General features: G+C 28.0%; 1 protein-coding gene across 3 annotated transcripts in view; it reads left to right on the top strand.

Moving 5' to 3' along the window:
* The window catches only part of LOC135927826 (atrial natriuretic peptide receptor 1-like), a 29627-nt gene extending 5655 nt beyond the window's left edge, over window positions 1-23972 (top strand). Inside the window, exons 1-21 of one of the 3 annotated variants that reach the window (XM_065464026.1) lie at window positions 8683-8693; window positions 9632-10486; window positions 12716-12830; window positions 13608-13800; window positions 14051-14186; window positions 14682-14773; window positions 15068-15206; window positions 15371-15452; window positions 16001-16326; window positions 16906-17031; window positions 17117-17442; window positions 17614-17779; window positions 17860-18015; window positions 19565-19748; window positions 20562-20711; window positions 20772-20895; window positions 20981-21049; window positions 21807-21978; window positions 22065-22163; window positions 22207-22298; window positions 22350-23972. In XM_065464026.1, coding sequence (XP_065320098.1) covers window positions 9709-10486; window positions 12716-12830; window positions 13608-13800; window positions 14051-14186; window positions 14682-14773; window positions 15068-15206; window positions 15371-15452; window positions 16001-16326; window positions 16906-17031; window positions 17117-17442; window positions 17614-17779; window positions 17860-18015; window positions 19565-19748; window positions 20562-20711; window positions 20772-20895; window positions 20981-21049; window positions 21807-21978; window positions 22065-22163; window positions 22207-22298; window positions 22350-23489 — 4665 coding nt within the window. In that variant the 5' untranslated portion in view covers window positions 8683-8693; window positions 9632-9708 and the 3' untranslated portion in view covers window positions 23490-23972. Of the gene's footprint in view, window positions 1-1577; window positions 3830-8682; window positions 8694-9631; window positions 10487-12715; window positions 12831-13607; window positions 13801-14050; window positions 14187-14681; window positions 14774-15067; window positions 15207-15370; window positions 15453-16000; window positions 16327-16905; window positions 17032-17116; window positions 17443-17613; window positions 17780-17859; window positions 18016-19564; window positions 19749-20561; window positions 20712-20771; window positions 20896-20980; window positions 21050-21806; window positions 21979-22064; window positions 22164-22206; window positions 22299-22349 lie in introns of those variants that run through there. The other 2 variants (XM_065464024.1, XM_065464025.1) reach the window with 2 other exon arrangements.
* Window positions 23973-25036: the final 1064 nt, after the last annotated feature.

Raw genomic sequence — 25036 nt, 5'->3', positions numbered from 1 at the left:
AAATATGAAAAATTTACCCGCCAGAGCCCACCCAACTCGCCCGTCCCGCCCTATGTTGAAAATATTAGAAAACCCGACGCGTCCGCCAGAAGTGGAGTCGTGAACTGACGGGATAAAAACCCGTTCAATACAGACCACTAATATTCACTATTAGATAGTGATGGTAATCGTGTTATTAGAATACTTTTGAAAAGTTAATACTACAGTTACAAATTATATCCTTAAAAAAGGAACTAGATAATTTTTAGTTACATTTTTTTAAAATATAATTTAAATAACTAGATACAAATTTAAGTTATTCTATAAATTATCTATACAAATCATCACTTCTAATTACACTTTAATTACACAAAGCAGAATTTAGCGAATACAAATTTAAACCAAAGGAATATAAATGAAATAAAATTTAAATAAAGAAAGTTATTTCGGGGAAAATAATCAAATTATTAAAATATTTTTTTGCATTTGCATCGGAAAAAAATATACATAAAAATTTGGGCTCTTTTATTTATATTATAACTTTTATTTATTTTCAAAGTTGTTGTCCAAATGAAGTATTTTTTTTCTCCATTCCCTAGAATAGACAAACAAATAAGAGTGGCATTATATTTTATTAAACGGGAATTTTAATGATATCTATTCGTTTTTAAAATTATCTAGCTACATGTTGTTACATGCCAAAAATGTAACATTTGCCGGTAACTGGTTACTTTACCAACAATATGGTAATGATATCGATTAGAGAAAAAATATATAAATTTGTTCATGTTCGACCGTACGGAAGATAAGATTAATCGACGAGAAATAAAAAAAATGTGTTCAAATTTTGAAAATAACCATAGAGCAAATTAGGACAAGTTTTATATAAGATTATAATAATTATAAAGATGACTCTTAATTATAAAATTTGAGAAAAAAAATCATTTAAAATTTGATGATAAAAAAGAGACATTTTTTTTCTGCCTTTTTTATATTTATATATTATAAAAATATCCACGAGGCATAAATTTTCCCCTTTTTTTTAAATGTAAGAGTTATCTACTACCTTTAAACTCCATTGAATTTGAAAAAAAAAACAAGTTTACTTTCTTACTTACCCCAACATTCATTTAATTATAATTTTAATAAACTTGGAAGGGGCAGGGGTTAGAAGTGTTTATTATTGAAAATTAAAAATATTAAAGTGAAGTTCATCATAAAAAAAATAGTCTTTAATATCCAATTTTGATAATTTAATTAAATGTTCAAATTCCTCGAAAAAAAGTAGACAAAAAATGATAATAATAAAAATAAAAAAATCTTTGAGAGGCGCTAAAAAGTCAAGTTTTTTCATGTGAAAAAAAAATTACAAATTTTAGGATTATGAGTGACTAAAAAAAAATTTTTTTTTTTATTATTTTTTTTTTGTCATAATAATTTTATTTTGCTAATTTTTTTTTTGTATTTATAATTTTTAAAATATTTATTTTTTGAGAAAGTTTTTTTTATTTTAAAAAAATATTTGTTTTTTATTTCTAATGATTTGTTGGTATTTATATTTACATAATATATTTTTTAAAAAAATAATTCATCTATGATAGATCTATCAGTATACTCGGTTGCTATTTATAAAATAATAATTTTTTTTTTATGTGGAAGTACAAATCTGTACTTTTCCTATGCTTAATAGGGTTTAAAGACTTAAATGAGATTGATGGCGCAAGAGACGATGCTGAAAATAATATTATTCCATATGACGATGATCTTGGGGGGCCTAACAATGCCTGGTGGCACCGAAACGTTGATGCTACCTCTAATAAATCAATGAGCATGACTCAAGATATGTTGGAGGAAGCGTTGGAGTTCCAAAGGCAATACAAAAACTATATGAAAAGAGCCAAAAAAGGTCGGAGAAAATATTATAAATATGCTAATTTAAATCGTCAACAAAATAATGTTGAAATAAAGGTAACCTCAGATAATAAATCGAATGTATACAATACTAGCTTGAATGAAAAGTATTTAGAAGCTGATTACGAAGCTTTTCTAGTGAAAGAACAAGAAGACATCTTAGGCCCTAAAATGTCTTACATGTTGAACTCAAATTCGCATCATTTAAATGCTTCAAATCTATCAAATAATTTAACTACCCGTTCGTTTGGCGATTCTCTCACTGGCTTTAATAATAAATTATTGGACGAAAATCGAACTCATGGATTAGCTATTTACTCTCATAACAGTTCTAACAAACATAATAATATACTTGAAGGTAATGATGCATCGTCCATAACATATCCAGTTGAAGTAAATGAAAAGAAGAAAAGTATTCTGTTGCAATCTACTATTATTCCAAATGTAGCAAAGAATTTATTCAAGTTATCAACTATTATAAAAACATCTCCAGAAAATTGTGGACAAACAAAGGCAGGTATGATGAATAAAAAATTTGAGAACGCTGTAACGAGTTTGAGAATGAGTACCAAATCTACTCAGTTAAATAATAATTCTTATATTATGGGTCCTCTCGATTATAATTTAACTAGTTATTTTTCAAATTTCCCTTCCCTAATTATAGCTGCAACTAATCGTGATAATTTCCTTCCTAGTACGAGTTCCTTTAATTATCCTTCATATAATACTTTATCGGTCTTATTTAATGTGTTACTAGAAAATCAAACTATTTTTACGAATATCACCAACAATCTCGTAGTGTTAAATAAATTATTTTCTAAGTTTGCCACAAATGTTACCACGATGATTACACCAGCGACCGTTTTTAAAGCACTCTATACCACTCATGGTAATAAAACTTTTGAAATGTTTATAAAAAATTTGCGTTCAAATATTGATTTTGCCATCAACCCTAATTCAGTTAATGAATCGTATTCGATTATCTGTCAAAACTGTACGAATATTGGGATTAGTAAAAAAAAATCAGAGATCACATCAAAATCAACGATGCTAATAAAAGATGTTAATACGAAAATGGCCATGAGTGACATTACCAAGCATATTACGATAGTTCACTGGGGTCTTCTTTTGAACAACAATAGCAATAGTTTATCATCGCTTTCGAGAATTGCTCCCGCCATTCAAGTAGCGCTTAAGAGACAGCAAATTCAATCATTACTTATACTTCCAAAATACAATAAGTTAAATATTTTACCTAAAAGGGAAGGAAATGGCATACCTAAAGCGAGCACATCATTTTTATCCGCTACTAACCAATCTTCTTTATCCAGCCATCTTAAAATAATCCAAGAAGATAAAGAACAAGAGGGAGAGAACGTTCTTAGAGTAGTAGTTAAACAAGGGGATTCTCAATGCTCCTTTGTGTATGGCTTTACAGAAGCTATTAGACTAGCTTTTAACGAAAACATAGTAGTATTGTTTGGTCCGGTTTGCGATTTGGCTGCTTCAAAATTCGCCCGATTAACTGGAAGGTTGTTTAATATACCGATGATCAGCGCGGGAACGTTAACCCATGATTTTGGCAAAAATAAAACCCTTCCCGATTCAGAATTTCCACTGTTGACCCGAGTGGGTCCATCTTTCAACTCAATGGCTAAGGTTATCGTCAAAATCCTTATTCAGTTTGACTGGAATCGCGTAGCCATACTCCACGAAACTAATAGCCACCCAGAAGTCATGGATAGATATTGCTACTATGCATCGACGGGAATATTGAACGAGCTTATAGATAGGAATGGGAAGCTGGGTAACGATAGTAGTAAGGAACCAGAAGCAATGAAAATTACGTATAAGCAAGCTTTGAATATGAGGGAAGCCATAAGTGGACAGATTTCTTGGACTGAATTCCTGACGCAGAGCGTGGGATACGAATATTCTGGTAAACAAAAAGAGAAGTTAAAAATATTATTTGAAACCAAATTAAATTCATTTTTCAATTATTATCGCTGTCAATAATTAATTTTAGAATTTTCAATTAGAATTTTTAAATATAAGCCGTTGAATTATTTGCTTCAATATAAATATTTTCGGATATTTTTAATTTTGTTTAATTTTATCTATCCAATATGAATGTAGAAATTTTGTACTTTGTTAGGTAAATGTGTGAAATCTATTATATAAATTCAGAAATGGCAATATATAAAATTTCTATGGGGGGGGGGGGTGAGAGGCTGTAGATAAGTTCAAAACTTGAAAAAAATCTAATCAAATCTTATTTAATTGTAAAAAAAATAGCAAAAATATATTTTATTTTCCCTTAAATGTTTTTGATAATATGAATTAGAGATCTGCAAATCACTGCCCGGCCCGTACCCGGATCTATTTTTTAAAAAATAATTTCGTTTCGAGAATGGGTCAAACCGTAAAATTTCTAAAAAAAAAAGCCGGATTGGGTCGGGTTTAAATTTTTAAATATGATATCACAAAATTTTGTCAAATAAATTTATATAATTTAAAATTGTTGCAAGAAACAACGCGATAATATTTTTTATTTGTAGAATATTACAATAAGAAAAAATATTTAATTTTTCTATATTTAAATGAATTCGGGCTGGGCCTTGCGGGCAGATAATTTTTATTTTGATTTTTGGGTCGAGCTTTTCGGGATAAATTAAAAAAAATTTTTGCTTGGGATCGGGTGGGGCAGTATAAATTTTTTTTTAAAAAACTTTTGGTCAAGTTGGGCTTGAAAAATTAGGCCCAATGCAGATCTCTAATTTAAATATAAATAATATTTAATATATTTTTATTTTGTAAATGATATAATATAAGAATAAACTAATATTTTTTTGAGTTAAAATGTGTTTCTTCTTATTTATATAAATATTTATTATCTATCACATTTAAATCAAGTTCTTTTGCTCCTTCTATTGACATTTAAAATTCCGATATGATTTAGTCGTCGTTCCTGTTCCATTGTAGGACGTAAATAAGATTTATGACATGTTAGTCCTGAAAACGATCGTTCTGCAGAACAAGCATTTACGGGAATTGTTAATAGCATTTTAATAAAGTTAACATACTCTGAAAAAAATTGAAATAATTTTTCTCTTACTTATTTTTTTTAATATAGTTATATGACGTTCTCTAAAGTGTTTGAATTTATATATTTTTCCAAATTTGAGTAGTTTAAAAACATATCTCTATGAAGAATTAGACGAGCTCAAAATTATCTCCATATAGAATACTGAAACATGATTTCTATCAAGTTTCTGGATTGCAAATTACTCCATAGATCTGATTTGTTGATACGATTTATTTTATACTTGTACTTGCAATTGTATGATCTAAAACTTCATAATAAATTTGTCTATCTGACCCGAAATGATGGATGTATCTTAGATGGAACGAAATAGTTCCATACGTTATATAGTAATTTTATAAATAATTATTAGTTTTTTTTCTTCTCTTAATTTCATTTTCGGATGAGATATAATAATTCATCAATTTTTTTAAATAATATAATAATTATTAGTTATTTTTTCTTCTATTTTTTTTTTTTGGGGGGGGGGGGGGCTTTAATGGGGACGCGAGCTCTGCTAAACGAAGTGTGCCTATGTATAATATAATATAATATAATATGATAATGTAAATAAGAAAGAGTTAGATAATATTGTTTCTTAAAAAAATATTTAAAAAAGCTAAGATCTAATATAAAATCACAAGATGCATGTAGAATAATATAATTTAAGAATGAAAATTATTATGGCGGGGAATTTACGCATATGATATATACCCTATTAAATTGTTAATATATTCGGTTTGCCATTTGAGATTATAAAAAAATTAAAAGTGAAGATAAATTATATAATTTTTTAGGGATGTATAAAACGAATAAAAAACTTAATTTTTTCAAAAGTAAAAAATACGAAAAAATGACTAAAAGCACAGAAGCATGTTTTTTTTTAAAAAAAAACTCAATAATAAAATAATCAAGTTATAAAGAAAAGTTTCCAGCAAAATACTGGTGCGTTATGTTTGATTGTATATTATTAAAAAAATTTGCAATAAAATTGGTAGATCTCCTTTTTCATAAAAGAAAGAGTACGATTTTAAATGAGTGATACTACCTGATAAGTTATAAAAAATCAAATAGATAATCGATATTATTTTAATAGAGTTGCCATTGGTAGGTATACCTACAAAAATACTAATCGAAAATTAGTAGGGGAGACCAGGGTTAGTTAAACCTTGGGGCTTGGCAAATCTCTTAATCTCATTTTAAAATTAAATAGACTAGAAGGTTAAGATTTCATCCTAATATAGCTTTTATTAGTATGCATCAATAGGCAAGAAACTTTTGAAATGATTAATTATTAAAAGATTAAAATTCAAAAGATTTTTACATGAGAGATTAATTTTTATTAAGTTATATAATTATTTATATATAAATTAAGTTTTGTAGCAAAGTTTTAACCCTTTTTTATAATTCGAGAAAAAAGTTTTAGAGTATTTATTTTGTCTAGATACTATTTCAATCATGATTAGTCAACTTAGATCTATTGGGCTTGATAAACTATACACGTCAATTATGGAGTTAATATGAAAAAAAATTTTCAAAATTTTTGAAAGAAAATTTCATGGCTGTGTATGATTTGTATTTAAGATTTATGCTAGGAAATCATAATCTCTTCTTAAAATCCTATTTATTTATGTCCAAAATAGTTATTCAAATTAACCAAAATTACGTTTCAACTTTTATATATAATTAACTTCGATTTAAATATTATGATAGTTTGAACTAGTGATCTGCATCGGGCCTAATTTTTCAAGCCTTGCCCGGCCCGAAATTTTTTTTAAAAAGTTTTGCAGGCACGGCCGAAGCCGAAATTTTTTAAAAAAATTTTGCCGGCCCGGCCCGAATTTATTTCAATATAGAAATTAATTTTTATAATTACTCAAAATAAAAGACATATGTTATATGTCGTTTAGTTTCAATAACTAAAATCAAATATAAATCAAATATTTTTATTTTTAAATAAAAAATTCAATATAAAATTGATAAATTTAGATATATTTAAAAAAATTCCAAGGTCCGACCCGACCCGGCAAGAATTTTTTTTAAAAATATTAGGCCCGGCCCGAACCCGATTATTTAAAATAGAACCGAGCCACAGAAGTTATAGCCCGTTTTACTAAAATCGGTTCGATTAGCCCCAGTCTCCTTTAATTCGTATTCGATTTATATTTTCAAAACGAATAAATTAGTAAAATCGAATCGAATAATTCATTCATATTGATAGGAATAATAGAAATATTATTCCATTTGATTCGATTCGAAAGTTAAATTCTTTAAAATTTTAAAATATTAAAAAATGCATTATTAAAATTTAAAAAAGTAATTTATAGATGAAAAAAGTAAATAAATTTCCTCAAGGAACTTATTTTAAGAATAATTCCAAATATTAATGAAATTTTGAATATTTACTAATTGCGAATAATTAATATTTGCAAACTATTTCAAATAATACCAATAATTTTAAATTATATCAATAATTTCAAATAATTCTTTCCAAATAATTCTTTCGAATAATAGATAAAAAAAAATTATTCGACTTTTACTTATTCGTATTTAATTCGAATTTTAGAATTGAATAATTCTGTTATTCGAGACTCGCTAAATTATTTTTATTTGGATAGATCGTTTTTTAAACTTTAAAATGAAGGTCAACTCCTATAACATTTATTATCCTTCTATAGTTACATCTTAAATTTTGTCAAAATATTTTATGCATACTTCTTACACTAAGTTTGTGTTGTTAGCGGATATTGATACCCAATAATTCTTAGCCCTATTTTCCATTATTTTAAATAAAATGTTGAAGATTAGTTACCTAATATCCACATATTAAACTTACGAGGTTACTATCTTATTTAAAAGATGTGTTGTATTCTTTCAAGTTTGTCGAATGCCATCGAGGTTATTGACAGATTTGTTTAAAAAATAATTTGGTATCTGAATAATGTGAATGACACATCCTTATCGAAAAATCTTACGTGAATGGCAATAATACATTTTCCAAGAAAGTCTACTATGTGCCAACCAGCTCATATACATTTAATTCTAATTCTGTAATTCATCTCTCAAAACTTCAACCCCTCTCTCCTTCCCGATATAAAGTCGAAAAGAAATTTTCAGAAATTGTAACTTTTAAAATCACCATATAAAATTATTCAAAATTAGAAATGAGACAAAGCAAAGAATAATTTATTTATTTTTATATTGGTTTCTTGTTTACTATTAGAGTTACATATAGTAAAAGAGATGTAAGGATATACACGATGTATTACATGAGTAAGATCAGGATTCCTCGGGTGGGAAGAGCTTTACCCTCTATTAACCCCTTTATAGGGCATTGGTTTCTGCAGTTTTTTTTTACTATCGCCTGATCAAGCTTAAAAAAATATTGTTCTGCATTTATGTTTAATATGCTCCGATTTAATTAATAAAATTTTGGTCTCGCCTAGACTCGGGTTTTTAAATTATTTAAACCTAACCAGAATTTTTAAAATTTTATATCAGTTTACATCTCCTATTTCTAATTTCGTTTTTAAAAATATAATTTTTGGTTGTAAAAAAAATTTCAAAAGAGAAAAAGTTTTAAAAAATAATATGAACAATAAAATCGGGTGGTTTGGCTTTATTTTCTTATCCGTTATTTTATTAATTTTTAAGCCCAGTTTCGATTATTAAAACGATAACATCTGATTGCTCGCTCTCGTTCAAGGCCTAGCCTGCCAGTGTATGATAAAATATAATAATAATAATATAAATTAATATTTTTATAAAATTCAATTTTATAAAATCTAATTTTATAACTTAAATAATTAATCAATATAAATAAATATAATATTAAAAATCTCGCAGACTGGCATTAAACGTTATTATTATTGTAAGGGGAAGAAAAATGCAACTAAGAATTTCCGTTTAAAAGTTATTTTTCTTTAAAAATGATAGTTTTAAAGAAGATTATCCCTAATCCGATATTAACCTGATTTAACGCCAAAATAGTGATTATATGCCTCTTTTGCGAAAAATAAAATCTTTCCTGATTTATTCTTTAAAATTTATCAGTAAAAAAAAATCGCAGAAAGTTGATCAAATATTTATTTCTTACGTTTTAATTGATAAATTTTACCCTTTATAACGTGTTGCTGTAAATATTTATGATATTTAAGTATAGTGAAGGTAAATGTTTAAAATAAATAAAGATGAAAAGTCATATAATTTTGACATTGAAAATTAAGAAAATAAATAAATTTATGGGGGTAAAATTATTTTTATTTTGTTGGGTTGTTTATTAATTAATAACATAAATTTTTTTTTAAAAACTTAAACTTGCAATTAAATTAAAAGTGTTAAAAAAAATATCATGGAACTGTTTCAATGTGGACTAAGACATCATATTCATCATAATAAAAAATTGAATTTTTGTTATTTTGTAATTCAATAATTTAAAATAGTTTACTTAAATTTTATAAGAACGATAAAAAAATAAACTCTATGTGGAACTATAGGACATCTTTCTCTCTTGACCAATGAAAATTGGTTTGATGACTCATATATATCGCATTATTGTACTATCCAAATTATCACTTACTATCTTTTTATACATTTTAAACAGCATTTTGTTAGCAACCCCAAGGGTTAACGTTTCCCTTTTATTTTATCATCATACAGCTATAAAAACACCAAATTATCATTACCCTATCAGTATAAGAAGTCTAACAGAGCCAAAATCTTTGAAACTTACCAAAATGGATACCATTAAATCTCTCCGTCTTATACGTCAAAGTCCGTCTTCTCAGTCTCCACCACCTTTGACTACCACTTTGGAACCGCAACGAAAACCATTAGAGGCTCATGTGGTATCGAACGAAATCATATACATAGGCGTATTGGCCCCGGACGATTTTAATGAAACACAACAATACTCTTTTAGCCGGCGATGGATCCTACCCGCCATATTCGTGGCTCTTAACAAGGTTAGACAAACCTATCCTATGTTGAACTACGAATTTGTGGTTAAATTCAGGAACACCAAATGTTCGGCCACTTACGCGCCCCTAGAGGCCATCGAATTTTATAGGGAAAAGACTGCTAACGTTTTTTTGGGACCGGTGTGCAGTTACGCGGTAGCCGTTGTAGGCCGATTTTCTCCATTTTGGAATATTCCCCTGATAAGTCCCGGTGCATTCGTGGACCAACTCGCTGATAAGACGGAATATAAATTACTGACCAGAGTAAATGGTTCCTTCAGAAACCTGGCCGTATTCATTATCAGGCTTCTTCAACATTTTAAATGGTCAACAGTTGCTATGCTCTACAGCGAAAATCTTGATCGTAAGCACCTGGCCAAATCAGATTGCAGCTTCATAGCAGAGGCCATATTCTCTGAGCTGATGGAGGGTTTTCCTAATAAATTCGTCAACAATTCCAGGCCTCCTTTTAACGCTTTTGAAGAAGATCCTATTAATGTTCAAAATATTCCAAATTATATGAAATGGCTCAATGATACATCTAAAATTGCTCGAAGTTTTTTTCGCTTCTTTAATGTGCATATGTGTATGCGTTTTTATTGGCAAAACAAAAAACCAAAAACTTAATTTTTAAGATTGTATTAGTTAGAATGTTTCCAAAAGTCATACACTTTACTGAGAGCTTTAGACCCGTTTTTACAGGCCTTTGGCTGGACATTATTTTTTCAAGAATAGTTTTGGTTTTACACTTTATATTTTTTAAATGATATTTTAAAAAATTATTTTTTATTATAAGTATTTTATATAAGGTTATATAATATATTCATTTCTTGTGAATAAGGGGGGGGGGGCTGGGGAAGTGTAAGGGGAATATTTTAATTAGTTTAAGACTTTAAGATGATATTTTCGAAAACTTTCAAAAAATCGTAATTCAAGAATTTTAGATTATATAGCTTTTTAGTCACATATTTTTCCTTTTCAACTACATTGTATCTTTTCTTCAAAAGCAGAGTCATCTTGACCAGGCTAACTAAATTGAAAGTGGACTTTGATCGAGTTGCTGGTTCGTCTCTGAAACTTATTTCTGTTTAGCCTAGGTTAGACAGATTTTGAACTAGAACACCCTATTTTGAGTTTTTTTTAGTGTGTATATTAAAAATATCTTGGTTCGAGAAGAGTAACAGAGATAGGTTACGTACGTATATCTTAAAAACCTCCTTTCTTTTTAGGTAGTTTAGAGGAAGCTACATAGGCTGGTAAACAGCCTACTATTTATAAATCCATCCTCTATCAAGCTGAATCAAAATTGGATTGATAACTGAATAAAATCATTATATGCTATATATGTTACCGGCGATGTGCTTAATCAGGCAATATGTGTAGTATGATATAAAATTGTCTGAAATTTATAGGGTAAGTTTTTGACAAATTCCGAAATACATTTTAGGAAAACAAAATTTTCGAATTTCAAAAAAAAGGCACAAAACTAAATAAATGATTTAAATTTGGAAAATAGTAAAATTATTTGTTGAGGTTTTTTAAATTTGAAGATTTGAATTTGCTGTAAATATATTTCAGTATAAGTCTCATAGTCGGTTTTTTTCACCTATAACTTTCAAATTTTTAGAAAACTTTAATTTAAGAAATAAGGTAAAGAACTGGGCTTACTAAGACATGAACGGACAAAAATTAATTCGTCTGCCCTAAATAACAGTCCTAATTTACTTAAGCTTTATTAAAATAAGCAACTATGTTCGTCATTTTTAAAATGTAATTCTTAAAGCAGCTTAGAATATGAATCATATAAGATTTAACATATTATAGTTAGATAAAAATAATTTGTATTATATTATAATATCGCATTACTGGCTAATATTATAGATTTCAATCAATTTATATGGTAATAGAATTAGAAAAGAAAAAATTAAATGACTGAATTGGGTAATAATTCAACATAATTTACATAATATTTATTTTATACTTTAATTAAAATCACCTTTTTCTTGCATAAGAAACAAAATGCCAATAAAAATAGTTTAATAACATTTTACATATCTAAAAAACTGATAATGTTTACAACAACCTTAGAATTATGTAAGTTTTTTTGAAAAATTAACAAAAAAAACGTTTTTAATTTTCTTTATTTTTAAATAAAGTATAAAATAGAATTGTCGTAAAAAGAGATATTAATTAGCTACAATTATTTTTGGAAATTTTTTATAATGACATATTATATTAAGAAAAACTCGTAAATGCTAATTTGTATGCAATCTTATTACAGTCTAAGTTTTTAATTGGAATAAATTATCAAATTTCGTTTGATACCCTAATTAGTTTTTTATGTATATATTCACCTGGGTCACAGACGTTTAAATTAATAATCACAATTAACTTTTATATGTTTATAATTAGATAATACTAAGTTTATAATGATAAGCATTCGATTGGAAGCAAGCACATAATAAGGGCCTTTATTTTAATTCCGATCTGTTCCCACTATATTAAAATTTGAATTTCCATTTGATGTCCTTTCCTTTCCAGGTCTTTTAAGTATCAGTTCTCATAACTTTCAGATTATTAGAAAATTCCCGAAACGCTGAAATATTTCATAAGAACTCGGAACTTCCAGGAACACATTTTATAACATCTGGAAACTTATTTCGGATAATTTTTTAAAAGTGTTCTGTTTGCTTCTAAAATTGGACACTTTTTTGGTTCCGGGTCTTTGACTAATTGCTTATTGCTTTTATATTTTTTATAAATTTTATTTTTTAATATATAACAGTAATTATACTCTGCGCGTCTCAAGCTACGGTGCGGAAAATTTTATTGGCTGCGTATGATTTGAATATGGTGCAAAGTGGCGAATACGTCTTTTTTAATATCGAACTCTTCAACAAGTATAAACTTCTATTTTTTACAAATTACTATATTAACAACCACGCCCCCCCCCCTTTCTTTTTTCGGATATAAATTTATTATTTTAAAAAGTAATCCATAAAAAAACTTATTTAAAGAACATTGCAGCTATTTATCATAAATGGAATATCCATCAGCTGTTAAATCACGTCAATGGCGAAAAATCTATATTAGGGCCTCCCCCCCCCCTCACTTTTTCAGTTACGAATTTATATTTAAAAAGGAGTACATAAAAATTAATTTAGCTAATATTTATAAGATTGTTCTTAAATAGAATATTCCCAGAAATTGTTAAAACACGTTTAGGATGAATTTAATCTAGATTAACGGCCCCCTCCCCTCCTCTCACTTTTTTGGTTGCGAATTTATTTCTTAAAAAGGAATCCATAAAGCCATAAAGAGCTAAAGAGCATATTTATCTTAAATGGAATATTCCCATCTAAAACACTTTCATGATGAATTTAGTCTCTGTGAGACTGAAAGGCAATTACCACGAATTAACGAGTATATAAATGTCTTCCGTGTTTTTTAAAAAAAATGACTTTCCTTTAAAGCTTCTTATGCATATTAGTTAAAATTTAAAAAAAATATATATATTATTTTATATGTAATTAAAAACCACAAAATTTAAAAGTAAATATTTATTTTTAAAACCCGACAACAACTTATGTTAATTTAATAAGTGAAAAATAATCTATTGGATAGTTTTAATGATTTATCTTCTTATTCAGTTTTTTAAAAAATAATACGACTTCCAGACCAGATCACAAAAATCCCATATGGGAGGTAGAGAAAGATGGCACGGAGATTAATGCCAAGGCTAAGATAGCGTATGAAGCTTTATTTACACTCACCATGAGGATGCCAGATAATGAGGAATACAGAAAATTTTCGGGTCAAGTCAAAGAAATATCCAAAAGAGTATATGGGTTCGATTACGGTACCGAAAATGTAATTATTTCAAAAAAATTTAAAGAAAAAAAGAACGTAAAAAAGAAAGATGTTTAAAATATTTTTTCCCCACAAATATTAATAAAAATTAACCTTGTTTAAAATAAAATTAACCCACAGGCATTATAATTGTGAATTACTTAAGAAAAGTTATAATTATTAATTTCAAAATTTCATTTTATTCGTGATAATAATTAAAAAATCACGTTTTAAATTAAAAATTAACTTATAATTTCTTTGAATAAAAAAGGTGAACGCGTTTGTAAGCGCTTTTCACGACGCGGTAATTTTGTACGCTTTGGCTCTAAACGAAACCTTACAAGCTGGTTTTAATTATACCGACGGAGTTGAGATCACCAGGAGAATGTGGAATAGAACATTTACTGGTATTCATACTTTTTTTTATCTCCTAATGTTATACTAAATGTTAATGAAAAAAATAAGAAAAAGAATAAGAGATCATAGAAGAGCTAGAAAATGTTTTTCAAGACCCTAACCCTAAAATAAAAGATTAATAATTATAATTTTTCCATAATAAGCCTATATATAGCACCCATCCTAAAGAAAAAGTTTACAATATGTAGTGGCATTGTTTGGACCATGGAATGCCAATATTTTTATATAAAATTTATAAACTAAAATATCAGAGATCTGCAGGTCAAGCCCGGAATTCGGCCCATAAATTTGACCTAGAGCTTTAAAAATATTCGGGTCGGGTTAAAAAGAATGCAAATCTGGGTCGAACACCAAAAATGTTATTTGTTACAAAATTTTTGCTGCGTACTGGGCAAAGAAAAATTTTAATTTTTAAAAATAAATGTCGACCAGATATATATGATATAAATGGTTAAGAATATTAATTTATTACTATACGACAAAAGGAATTACTGGGAACGTAAGCATAGATGCTAACGGCGACCGTTACACAGATTATTCATTGTGGGATCTAAATCCTAACACCGGCAGATTTCAGGTGATGATGAAGAAATATTTAAAATAAATATTGGATTTATCTATCCCGCGTTTTATTATAAACTATTTGTAAATACAAATTAATTTTTAGTTTGTTTTATTTACTAATTATAATATTTAATGATAAAATATTTATTTGAAATATTTTTTTAAACCATAATTAAAATTATATATTGAAAGCCGTAATCGGTTTATTTTATTAAAATGATAGCAAAAAATAAAGAAAAAATGTGGATATTTAGTTTACACAAAATTTGAACTAAAACTTATCTTTCGAATTGATACATAAAAAAAGGTAGTATTGAATTATTATGGCAAAGAAAATTCATTGCTAGAGGTGCCCGGGAAAGCGATTCATTGGGCCGGTGGGAGATCTACGCCCCCCTTAGATCAACCAGAATGCGGGTATGATGGTTCTTTGTGCAGAAAGAAAGGTTATTTTTTCTTGCCATTCCATTTAGTGACAGCCCCTCTCTAGAGTAAGAAGAAAGAAACAGAAAAAATATGAAAGAATAGCCGCTCTAAGGGTTGTCACATTATGTATCTAATGATTGCAAGTATTTCTTTATATAATTTTTTTTTAATCATATTATTTAAGAGTTTCCTAAATACGCCATCGTCATAACATTTTTGGGGTCTTTAGTGTGCTTGCTTTCCATCTTATCCTTCTTTATTTACAGGTTTGGGTTTATTATGTTAAAAATAAATTTTTAATAATATTGTCAACTTAATTAACAATATTCTAATATTCATATGTATAAATTATTCTATTAGGCACGATTAAATCAGTATGAAAATTTTGAAATGACATAATCTTAAAAATTAACTTTTTTAAAAAACATTTGCCTTTCTCTCTTTAACTCGGTTACATAAATAACTCTAGAACCTATTCCGACTGAGACAGAGATTCCGGAACAACCTTCTAGAAATATATAGTCAATATCTCTTGAATGCAGATCTCACTGTATAAGAATACATTTTTCGAAAATTTGCCAGAGTTTGAAAGTTATAAACATTTGCTTTCTCACCCCGCTCACCGTCCGGCCCCCTCTTATATATTATAAGACTTTTTATTGTATCAACTTTTTCCCCTTTTTAATGCTTCCTCCGGCTTTCAACATTTTATTGGTCTCTAGAAAAAAAAACATTATACTGTGAATTTGAAATAATAATATATAAATCTATTTTATCATTTTATGATTATTTTGCTTTTTTCAATGATGAATAGACGTTATCGGTTAGAAGCTGAGCTGGGAGCCATGAAATGGAAAATCGCTTGGGAGGATTTGATGTTTCAAAGTCTATTACAATCCAGCGATAATAAAAAATTTCACAGCAAATATAGCCTGAGCCGTTTTAGCCTGGATAATAACAAACAAGATTCCGAATATAGGCGTAATTACGATAGTAATTCCTCCAATTCACTTGCCAGCGACGATATTATAGAGGAGTCCGGAGGAGGTAGCGATGATCACCAAAAACACAGGCAGGGCCCTCTAGATTATATGAGAAAACGGAGAAAATATCACAAGAAGAAATCACGCCACAAATCAAGTTACCATCTCCTTTGCAGCCTTACGATTAATTCAGTTTTTGATTATAAAAAAAATCCTTTTGAAATTCGATTATATTAACTAATAATTTATTAGATGTGGTGACTTAAGACAATTTATAACTAACTATATAATAGCTTGTTAACGATATTTTTAGAAAGTATTGAAATAGAGATCGATATAAATTTTAAACGGGCATGCCGATATCGAGAAAAATACATTTTTTCCCAAATATATTCGATAAGATACAATATTTAATTTTACCACAACTAAATTCATATCATCTCTAAATCTAATTAAGTTATAAATTTTTGACTCATTATAATAAATATCTTGGAAGCGTGACTGTCTAATAATATCAAATTTTTAAACAAATTGGGTTCATCGTTATAAGTCAAATTATCTTAAATTTTCATTGACCAATATTGTAAGTTAAAAAGAAATTTATCAAATTATTGATCAATAAGAAATATATTCTTTTGAACCACTTAGCAGAGGCGCATCATAATATTATTTAAGTGTAATATAACAGATTGAACATTTATTTTTTTAAATATTTTATAAAAATTTTTATTTTTAGAAGTCGAGAATCAATATTTCAACGAGCATAAAATTTCAAACAAAATTTCCAAAATTTCTAAAGCTGCCTCCATAGAATTTATCGGACACAACCACAAGAAAAGCTCGGATTCTAATTGGTATGGAGGTATACATCATTATACAATATTTTTTTTCTCTAAAAAAATTTAATGCTATTAATAAAATATTTATATATGAAATTTTTTTATTAGAATTTGGGAAAATCACTAAAGATAATTGGATAGGAAAAGTGATGATCGCTTATTACAAGAGTGTCCCGGTAATACTCAAACCTGTCATAAGCAAGAAAAAGATAGAGATAACTAGACCCATGTTATTGGAGATAAAACAAAGGAAAGATTTGCAAAACGATTATATAACCAGGTTCGTAGGGGCTTGTTTAGATAATACAAACCCATTGCATAATTGCCTAGTCACTGAGTACTGTCAGAAAGGTAGTCTTAGAGATATACTAGAAAATGGGCGACTTCAACTAGATTGGATGTTCCGATATTCCTTGATGCATGATTTGACGAAGGTTAGTATTGATAATGATAATGAAGTTTTTTAATACATTATAAACAATATAATCTATTAATATATTATACCAATTCCCTTTCGATTATACCCTAATTCTATTCATAACACACTTTTTTTAAACTTACTATGGCATATTTAATTATTCTTTGTTTATAAAAATTTTGTCAAGGGAATGTCATTTTTGCATAACAGCGAAATAAAATCGCACGGAAATTTAAAATCGACAAATTGTCTAGTGGATTCACGTTTCGTATTGAAGATAACTGATTTCGGACTTCATATTTTAAGACCTAATTACGACAACTTTTTTAAGGGCGAGCCTGAATATTATGAAAGTTTGAAACTTGCAAACTAATAATTATTTTAATCAAATAAAACAATAATTTACCAAAAATGACGATAAAATTAATAATAGGAAAACTATGGACAGCACCTGAACTCTTAAGATTAAGCGAACCTCCCCCAGCCGGGACTCAAAAAGGCGACGTGTATTCATTCGCTATTATAATGCAAGAGATTGGGCTGAGAAAAGGCACTTTCTATATAGGAGAGAATAAAATCTCTGCTAAAGGTTTAAATATCTAATTATTATATTGTTATAACATTTATAAAATAGTGGCTCTATTATGAAGCGAATATTTTCATTTATACAAATAATATTCACGAATACATTATATTAATTTGGATTATTCGAATAAATTATTCATATTCGATAAGCCATTCATTATATTCGATTCTATTAGAATATAAATATGAACACAATTTTAAAGATCACTTTTACTCCTATTTATTACTAATCATAACAAAAATATGATTAATGCTAAATTTTTGAACTATTATTAGAATGAACATAATATACTCGAACGAAAAATTTTATTATTCTAAAAAATAAAAGCAAACCTACATTTTGTTGTGGTATTGAGATTTGGAGTCAACGAGAATTCGGAATTTAACATCGAATGTATTCTAGCATAATAACCTACCATACAAATTTCAGACAATTTTCGCAATAAGCCTTTGTGTATTTTTTTTAAATTTTAATTAATTTAAAAAAATTTATATAAAAATTGAATATAAATTAAGAATATTTAAAGAAATTTCCGGACAATATCGTCTGAAATGTACATTGTGGATGAGCTATACATGACGGAACACATCTCCGGTCAAATAAAAAATTTTTAATTTAAAAATCGCCCACAGTTAATTGGCTTTTAATTAAGAAATTCTGAATCCTCATAGATTCCATGTCCCAGAAGGCATATATATAAAGAATAAATTGCACCATTGTAAAATAAAAATAAATCTGAAGCTAGTATACTTTAAATAAAAAACATTAATAATTATTATAATTAAAATATTATATTATACTTAAGATTCGAAAATATTCGATACTGGTTTTACTATTCGAATAATAATCGATTAATATCAAAATAAAACTATTGAAACGAATACGAATAATAACAATAGTCCTATTCGAATACTCGTTTAGGAGCATTAATTATTATAATTACTTTTTGGTTGGTACAAATTTTACAATTTACACAATATTCTTATTTCACGAGATATATAACTATTATTTAGAAATTTTTGAATATACTTATCATAGGTTTATTTATTTACACAATTATCCATACAAGACATAATTTATTTTTTCCAAAAATGGCTCGTTTTGAGCAAGTTTTTAAAAACGGCTAACTCAATATTTAAGCCAGAAAAATATTGCTTAATCCTCGAGATTTTGTTAATAGAAGTCTAGATATTTGTGCTATCTATGAGCAAACTCTTCAGCGTTGCGTAATATTTTTGTTGATAAAATATTGAGTTAGCCGTTTATAAAATTCGGCTCAAATTAAACCGATTTAAAATTAAGATTTTAGCTAAAAAATATTAGTCAAGCTTCGAAATTTCTTTAATAGATGTTTAAACCATTTTGCCATCTATTAGCAAAATATTGGGTTGACCGTTTTTAAAAATAGAGCCGTTTAACAACACTAATATGCACTTTTCTCTGGTTCATTTTTTTTATATTGGTACGGTGTCTGTTTCTTTTAACAATCTAGTTATTACTTATGAAAATATTTAATCGACTCAACTATGCAATTTTATTTTAAAAATGGAAGACATAATATTAAAAGTCAAAGCGGGTTACAACTTAAATTCTTCAAACCATTACTTTAGGCCTACGCTAGCCGGGGCAGATTGCGATGAAGAAGTGATAAAGTTGATTGAGAAATGCTGGAGTGAAGATCCGATTGATCGAATGGATTTTAATGCCATTAGGCTTATTATCAGGAAAATTAATAAGTTAGTCCGAAATTAATATTAAAATTTTCAATTATATATCATGATAATCGCTCAACTCAGGTAATGTTCAACGGAAGGAATTTTTTTAATTGGATGAAATATAATTAAAATTAAACAATAATCTTATGTGAGGAGTAGGATTAAAAATTAGACAGAAATGAATTAGGATTAGTTATATAGGTTTGAGAGATTTATGTTAGTGGTTAGATTAGTTTTTAATAAAATTTAATATTACCCTGTTAAACATGACATCCGTATGATTTTAAATAGACGAATAGAAATTTGAATAAATAAGCTGTTTTAATGGCAATTTCCTTGAGTTGAATTATAATCATGCATTATGAGGTATAACATTATTATCTTTTCATAATTAGGGTAAATTGTATTAAATTTCAAATAAAGTGAAATATATATCTTTTTTTCTCTTTAGTCTTCACCTTTTCTAATGGTAAGCTCCTTCAATATCTCTCTCCACTTTATGTTATTCATACTATCTCTTTTATCTAATTTATACTTCTTCATATTGGCTCTAACTTTATGGCCCCATTGAAATATTGGTTCCTCTTTTAAGTTTACCCATCACTTTCAAACTCTCAACCTTATTGCCTATGTAGTTCATAGGCCTTCTCATTGTATACCACCTAAGTCTCTTTACCATTATCTTAGTCTTAATGGGCACTACCTTTAAACTTCCTAGTATTCTTGTACGTGAAATATATATAAGGTTACAAAAATTAAATTAATATTTTATTTCATTAAACCGAACTTAAACATTTTTTTGAAATTACTTGCTTTTTATTAACCTAATAAAAGGGAAAACGAAAGTGATAATATTTTGGACAACTTGTTATCGAGAATGGAACATTACGCTAATAACTTAGAAAATCTGGTAGAAGAGAGAACAGCCGATTACTTAGAACAAAAAAGAAAAGCTGAGGAAGTATTGTACCAACTATTACCAAGGTACACATTCATCAAATTTAGGTTTAAACGTTATGTTTTATTTTTAAATTGAATTGAAAGATCCGTGGCTGGTCAATTAATAAAGGGGGAATCTGTGACGGCAGAATCTTTTGATAGTGTTACAATATATTTCAGCGATATAGTCGGTTTTACTTCATTATCCGCTAGCAGTACTCCTATGCAGGTAAAATCGCAAAAAAAAATCATGTCATGATGAATTTAATTTATAACATGCGAGACTAATAAAATTGATTCATCATTATTCTTAGGTTGTTGATTTGCTCAATGATTTATACACGTGTTTCGATTCCACTATAGGAAATTATGATGTTTATAAAGTAAATTTCATTTGGTAAATTTATATGATATAAATGATTCCAGTTATAAATCTTAGTTGTATAAGGCTGGTAATTAAATAAAAAATAGACCATTTTTTGTGTTTTTTTTAAAAAAATTTGAAAGTATTCAAAAAAATAACTTAAATTTGATTTTAGCGTTTTTTTGTTAACTGGATTTATTTATTATTAAATATATATCTCTTAATTGCAATGTATTTTTTCCTGCAATGTGTTATCTTTTCAACTAGCGCGTTTATATATAAATTTAAAAATCTGATTTTACTGGAAATATATTTCACCAGTTTGATATAGCTACCCTCTGAATTTCAGAGAATTTTGCCATAAACCTTTGAACTTAATATAATTTACATTATTTTTCCTTAAATTTTTTACATAAATTATAAATGACTCAAAGGTTAACGGCAAAATTGTCTAATATTCTAAACTTGCTGAAATACATTTTCGATAAAATCAGATTTTGAAATTTTAAAAAACTCGCTTCAAAAAATGATTCTAAATTTTAAAAAAACACATTGCCGCTAATAGTGTTGTTAAACGGCTAACACAGTATTTTATCCAGAAAAATATTACGCAAGCCTGAAAATTTTGTTCATAGGAGCAAAGGTCTAGACATATAGTTCGAAATTTCGAGGCTTAGTCGATATTTTTTTTAATCGGCTCAAATTGAGCCGTTTAACAACACTAGCCGCCAACATACATATTTCTTAGCTCTATACTTGTTTAATCGCGTTGCTAGGTGGAAACGATAGGCGATGCGTATATGGTAGTTTCAGGATTACCTAGACGAATTAATGAACACGCGAGAGAAATATCAGCCATGGCATTGGCTCTACAAAAAGCCGCAAAGTCTTTCACAATAAGACACCGACCATTTGAACAATTAATTCTTAGAATCGGGGTTCATTCAGGTTTTTAAAAAAAAATTGACTTTTGATCATCAATTTGGATTTTAGAAATACATTTATTAACCATTATACCCATAATAATTACACAGGCCCATGTGTCGCAGGAGTAGTTGGATTAAAAATGCCTCGATATTGTTTATTTGGAGATACAGTCAACACTGCTTCAAGGATGGAGTCTACAGGAAAACGTTTAAAATAACTAAATAATTTAAAATTTAATTTTTTTTATAGCGAATATGATTCATATGAGCTCGTTTACCCGGGATTTAATTGAACCTAGTGGTATATTTGACCTTGAATTAAGAGGAGATATTGACGTTAAGGTTTATAAAAAAATAACTTATTAAATTATTAATAATATCTTTTATTAACAGGGTAAAGGTAAAATAACCACTTATTGGCTTCTAGGTTATAAGACTGATAAATCTGACAAGATGGACAAAAAAACTGACTTGAACGATAAAGATATTACTAATAAGAAAGATATCGAAAATTTTCAAGAAAATAAAATCAGCCCTCACGCATCGCACCTTTTCAGATCGGAATATGAAATTCTAGAAAACCAAAATAACTCCATACCATTATATAACTCAGAGAAAATTCCAGAGGAATGCAGTGATGCTGAACAACTAAATGACGATTCAAATTTAAAACGCAATAAAATTATAAGTAATAGGCAAGAAAACAATTGCAAATCTATGTACGCTACACCTCCCACATCCCCGATTTTTATGAAAAAATTTGACCTTGATAACGCACCTACGGATGATAAAAGAAGTGAAACTTACATGCAAGTGGAAGATAAAAATGATATCCCATCATCATACTCTGCGATCCCCGCTTCAAACGATTCTCAGTCGCATGAACAGCCTGATGATAGTATAATTATAAAATTTCTTCCAATAAAATTACCGCCGCACCAAAATAATCGCTCTGATAATAGTGGCAATTTCTTTTCCAATGCTGCTCGTAATTTCTTTGGTTCTACTATGTCATTATTATCAAATTTACATTCGCCCACTTCCTTGGCACCCTCATTGTTTAAAAATAATGGGCATTCCGGTCATTTCTCCTTTCAAAACTTGGACAGCAAACCTATGTCTAGATATCTAACGGTTTCCAAACAAAACTCTAGTATCGCACTGGAAGATAACCCTAAAAATGCACCCTTCAATATTATCCATCGAACCTCTAAAAAAGGAACTAAAGATCTCCAAACCAAACCGCTTACCACAATTTCTGACGATTATAACCTTGATCGCTTAGCCGTAAGACATAGGAAAAATGCATTCAGTCGAATGCAACACAGAAAGCTCAGATATTCAAAAATATCTAGTGAGATGCCCAAACATAGTGGTTCTTTAGCTAGCGACTTGCTCATAAGTGGAACCGAAGAAGATCGGTTTAGGTTACGAAATAAAAAGAATGATCAACAAAGTATTTATGAAAAGGACAAAAATCAAATCGAAGTTAGTGAAGTGGGAACAGAATTAAAGCCTCTATTAAACGCGTAATAATAAAATGCGTTTAAAAAAAGAATAGCGCTAAAATCAGCATGTTATATAACATACTATGTGTTGTAGGAATACACAGCACCTAATAAAGTGAATAAATATGGACCAATTCTCTTAAAACCAAATGAGCCACTTAAGTATTTTTAAAATACAAAGCACACTTCGCAATTCCCATTAACGAAATTGTACCAAGTCAAGTATTATAATATAAATTTTCACAAATTTTATACAAGTAGATTAATTATCCGCTAGATTTTTCACGATAAATTGATGCAATAAGTCTAAAAAATAATTCAATCATAACCATAGTCATTTTAGCATGTTGATCATGTTTGAAAGAGGCAGATAAATTATCTCACAATTCAATCTTTGCACTAGTATATCTTTGTAAAGTTTAAAAAAAACATTTATATACCATATATATTTAATATGATGATAATGTGAAACATTATATTTATATATTTTTATATTATATATAGAAAAAGACCATCGTGATATAATAAAATATTATTTTTATATTATTAAATGATTGCATAATATTTGAATAGCGTTGGACGTTATGGTCATGTGATTTTTCTATCATATCCAAATATTCGATAATGTAGTAAATTGTCCTTATATAAAACACTCATCAATTTTTGAATGGCAGCTGTGACTTATTTTAGGTTAAAAACTTTGAGGGTAAATCATAATCCTAGTTCGATCCCCGGAGTGACTAATTCTCTTCTGAAATGAACCTTAAGGTAGGGTCAGAGTCAGACAGATATGGGATAAGTTTAATTTAAAAAAATGCATTTGGTCGTTATGTAGTAAATTACTATTATGTTGACCGTCCCTATATAGCGTTATCTTCTTAAACTGTGCGCCCGGCTGTGTTATTAGCGGCATTTGGTAAAATTGCAAATATATTTTGATCATACAAATGGTGTGTTATGTTATAATCACTTTTTAATTTTTTTTACTCTAACATGTGACGTTTCTTTTTTTACAAATGACGGTTGGTGGCGGATTTAATTTAGCACCGCCATTAAAATCTTCAGTGGCTTAACGATACTTTTTTTTTAACTTCAATTTTTTTTTTAATAATTACAAAACATGTTAATGTATAGAATTCATCTTTTCCATTTCTAAGGTAATTGTAAATATTGCAATGGACTTGAAAATGGTATTAAATTTTGTCTTGATTTTCTTCGTTTCTTTTAACTTTCACGTGATATGTCATTTTTATCTAATAAATGTCTCATTAAATTTGAAGATATTGATATTGTTAGTAAAAGATTTGATTCGTTTGATTTCATTTGTATTAATTTTTCTCGTTTTTTTTAACTTTCACTATGAGATGGGTTCCCCTTTTAAATCGCTAAAATAGAAATCGCCAAAAACAGAAAAATTGGGAATCTGGCTTAAATCTATTAGAAAATTTTAAAATAGGAATCTTGTGGATATTTCCTCCATCAACGATATTTAAAAAAAATCAATTAAAATACAAGTGGTTACTTCCTAGCATCTATTAATATCATTTTCAAATAAGCGAGATTCTTAATTTT

Source organism: Gordionus sp. m RMFG-2023, chromosome 4, assembly GCF_954871325.1.
Source record: "Gordionus sp. m RMFG-2023 chromosome 4, tfGorSpeb1-WG-v2, whole genome shotgun sequence".
Classification (NCBI taxonomy): Eukaryota; Metazoa; Nematomorpha; class Gordioida; order Chordodea; family Parachordodidae; genus Gordionus; species Gordionus sp. m RMFG-2023.
This window is presented reverse-complemented; position numbering and strand designations above follow the sequence as displayed.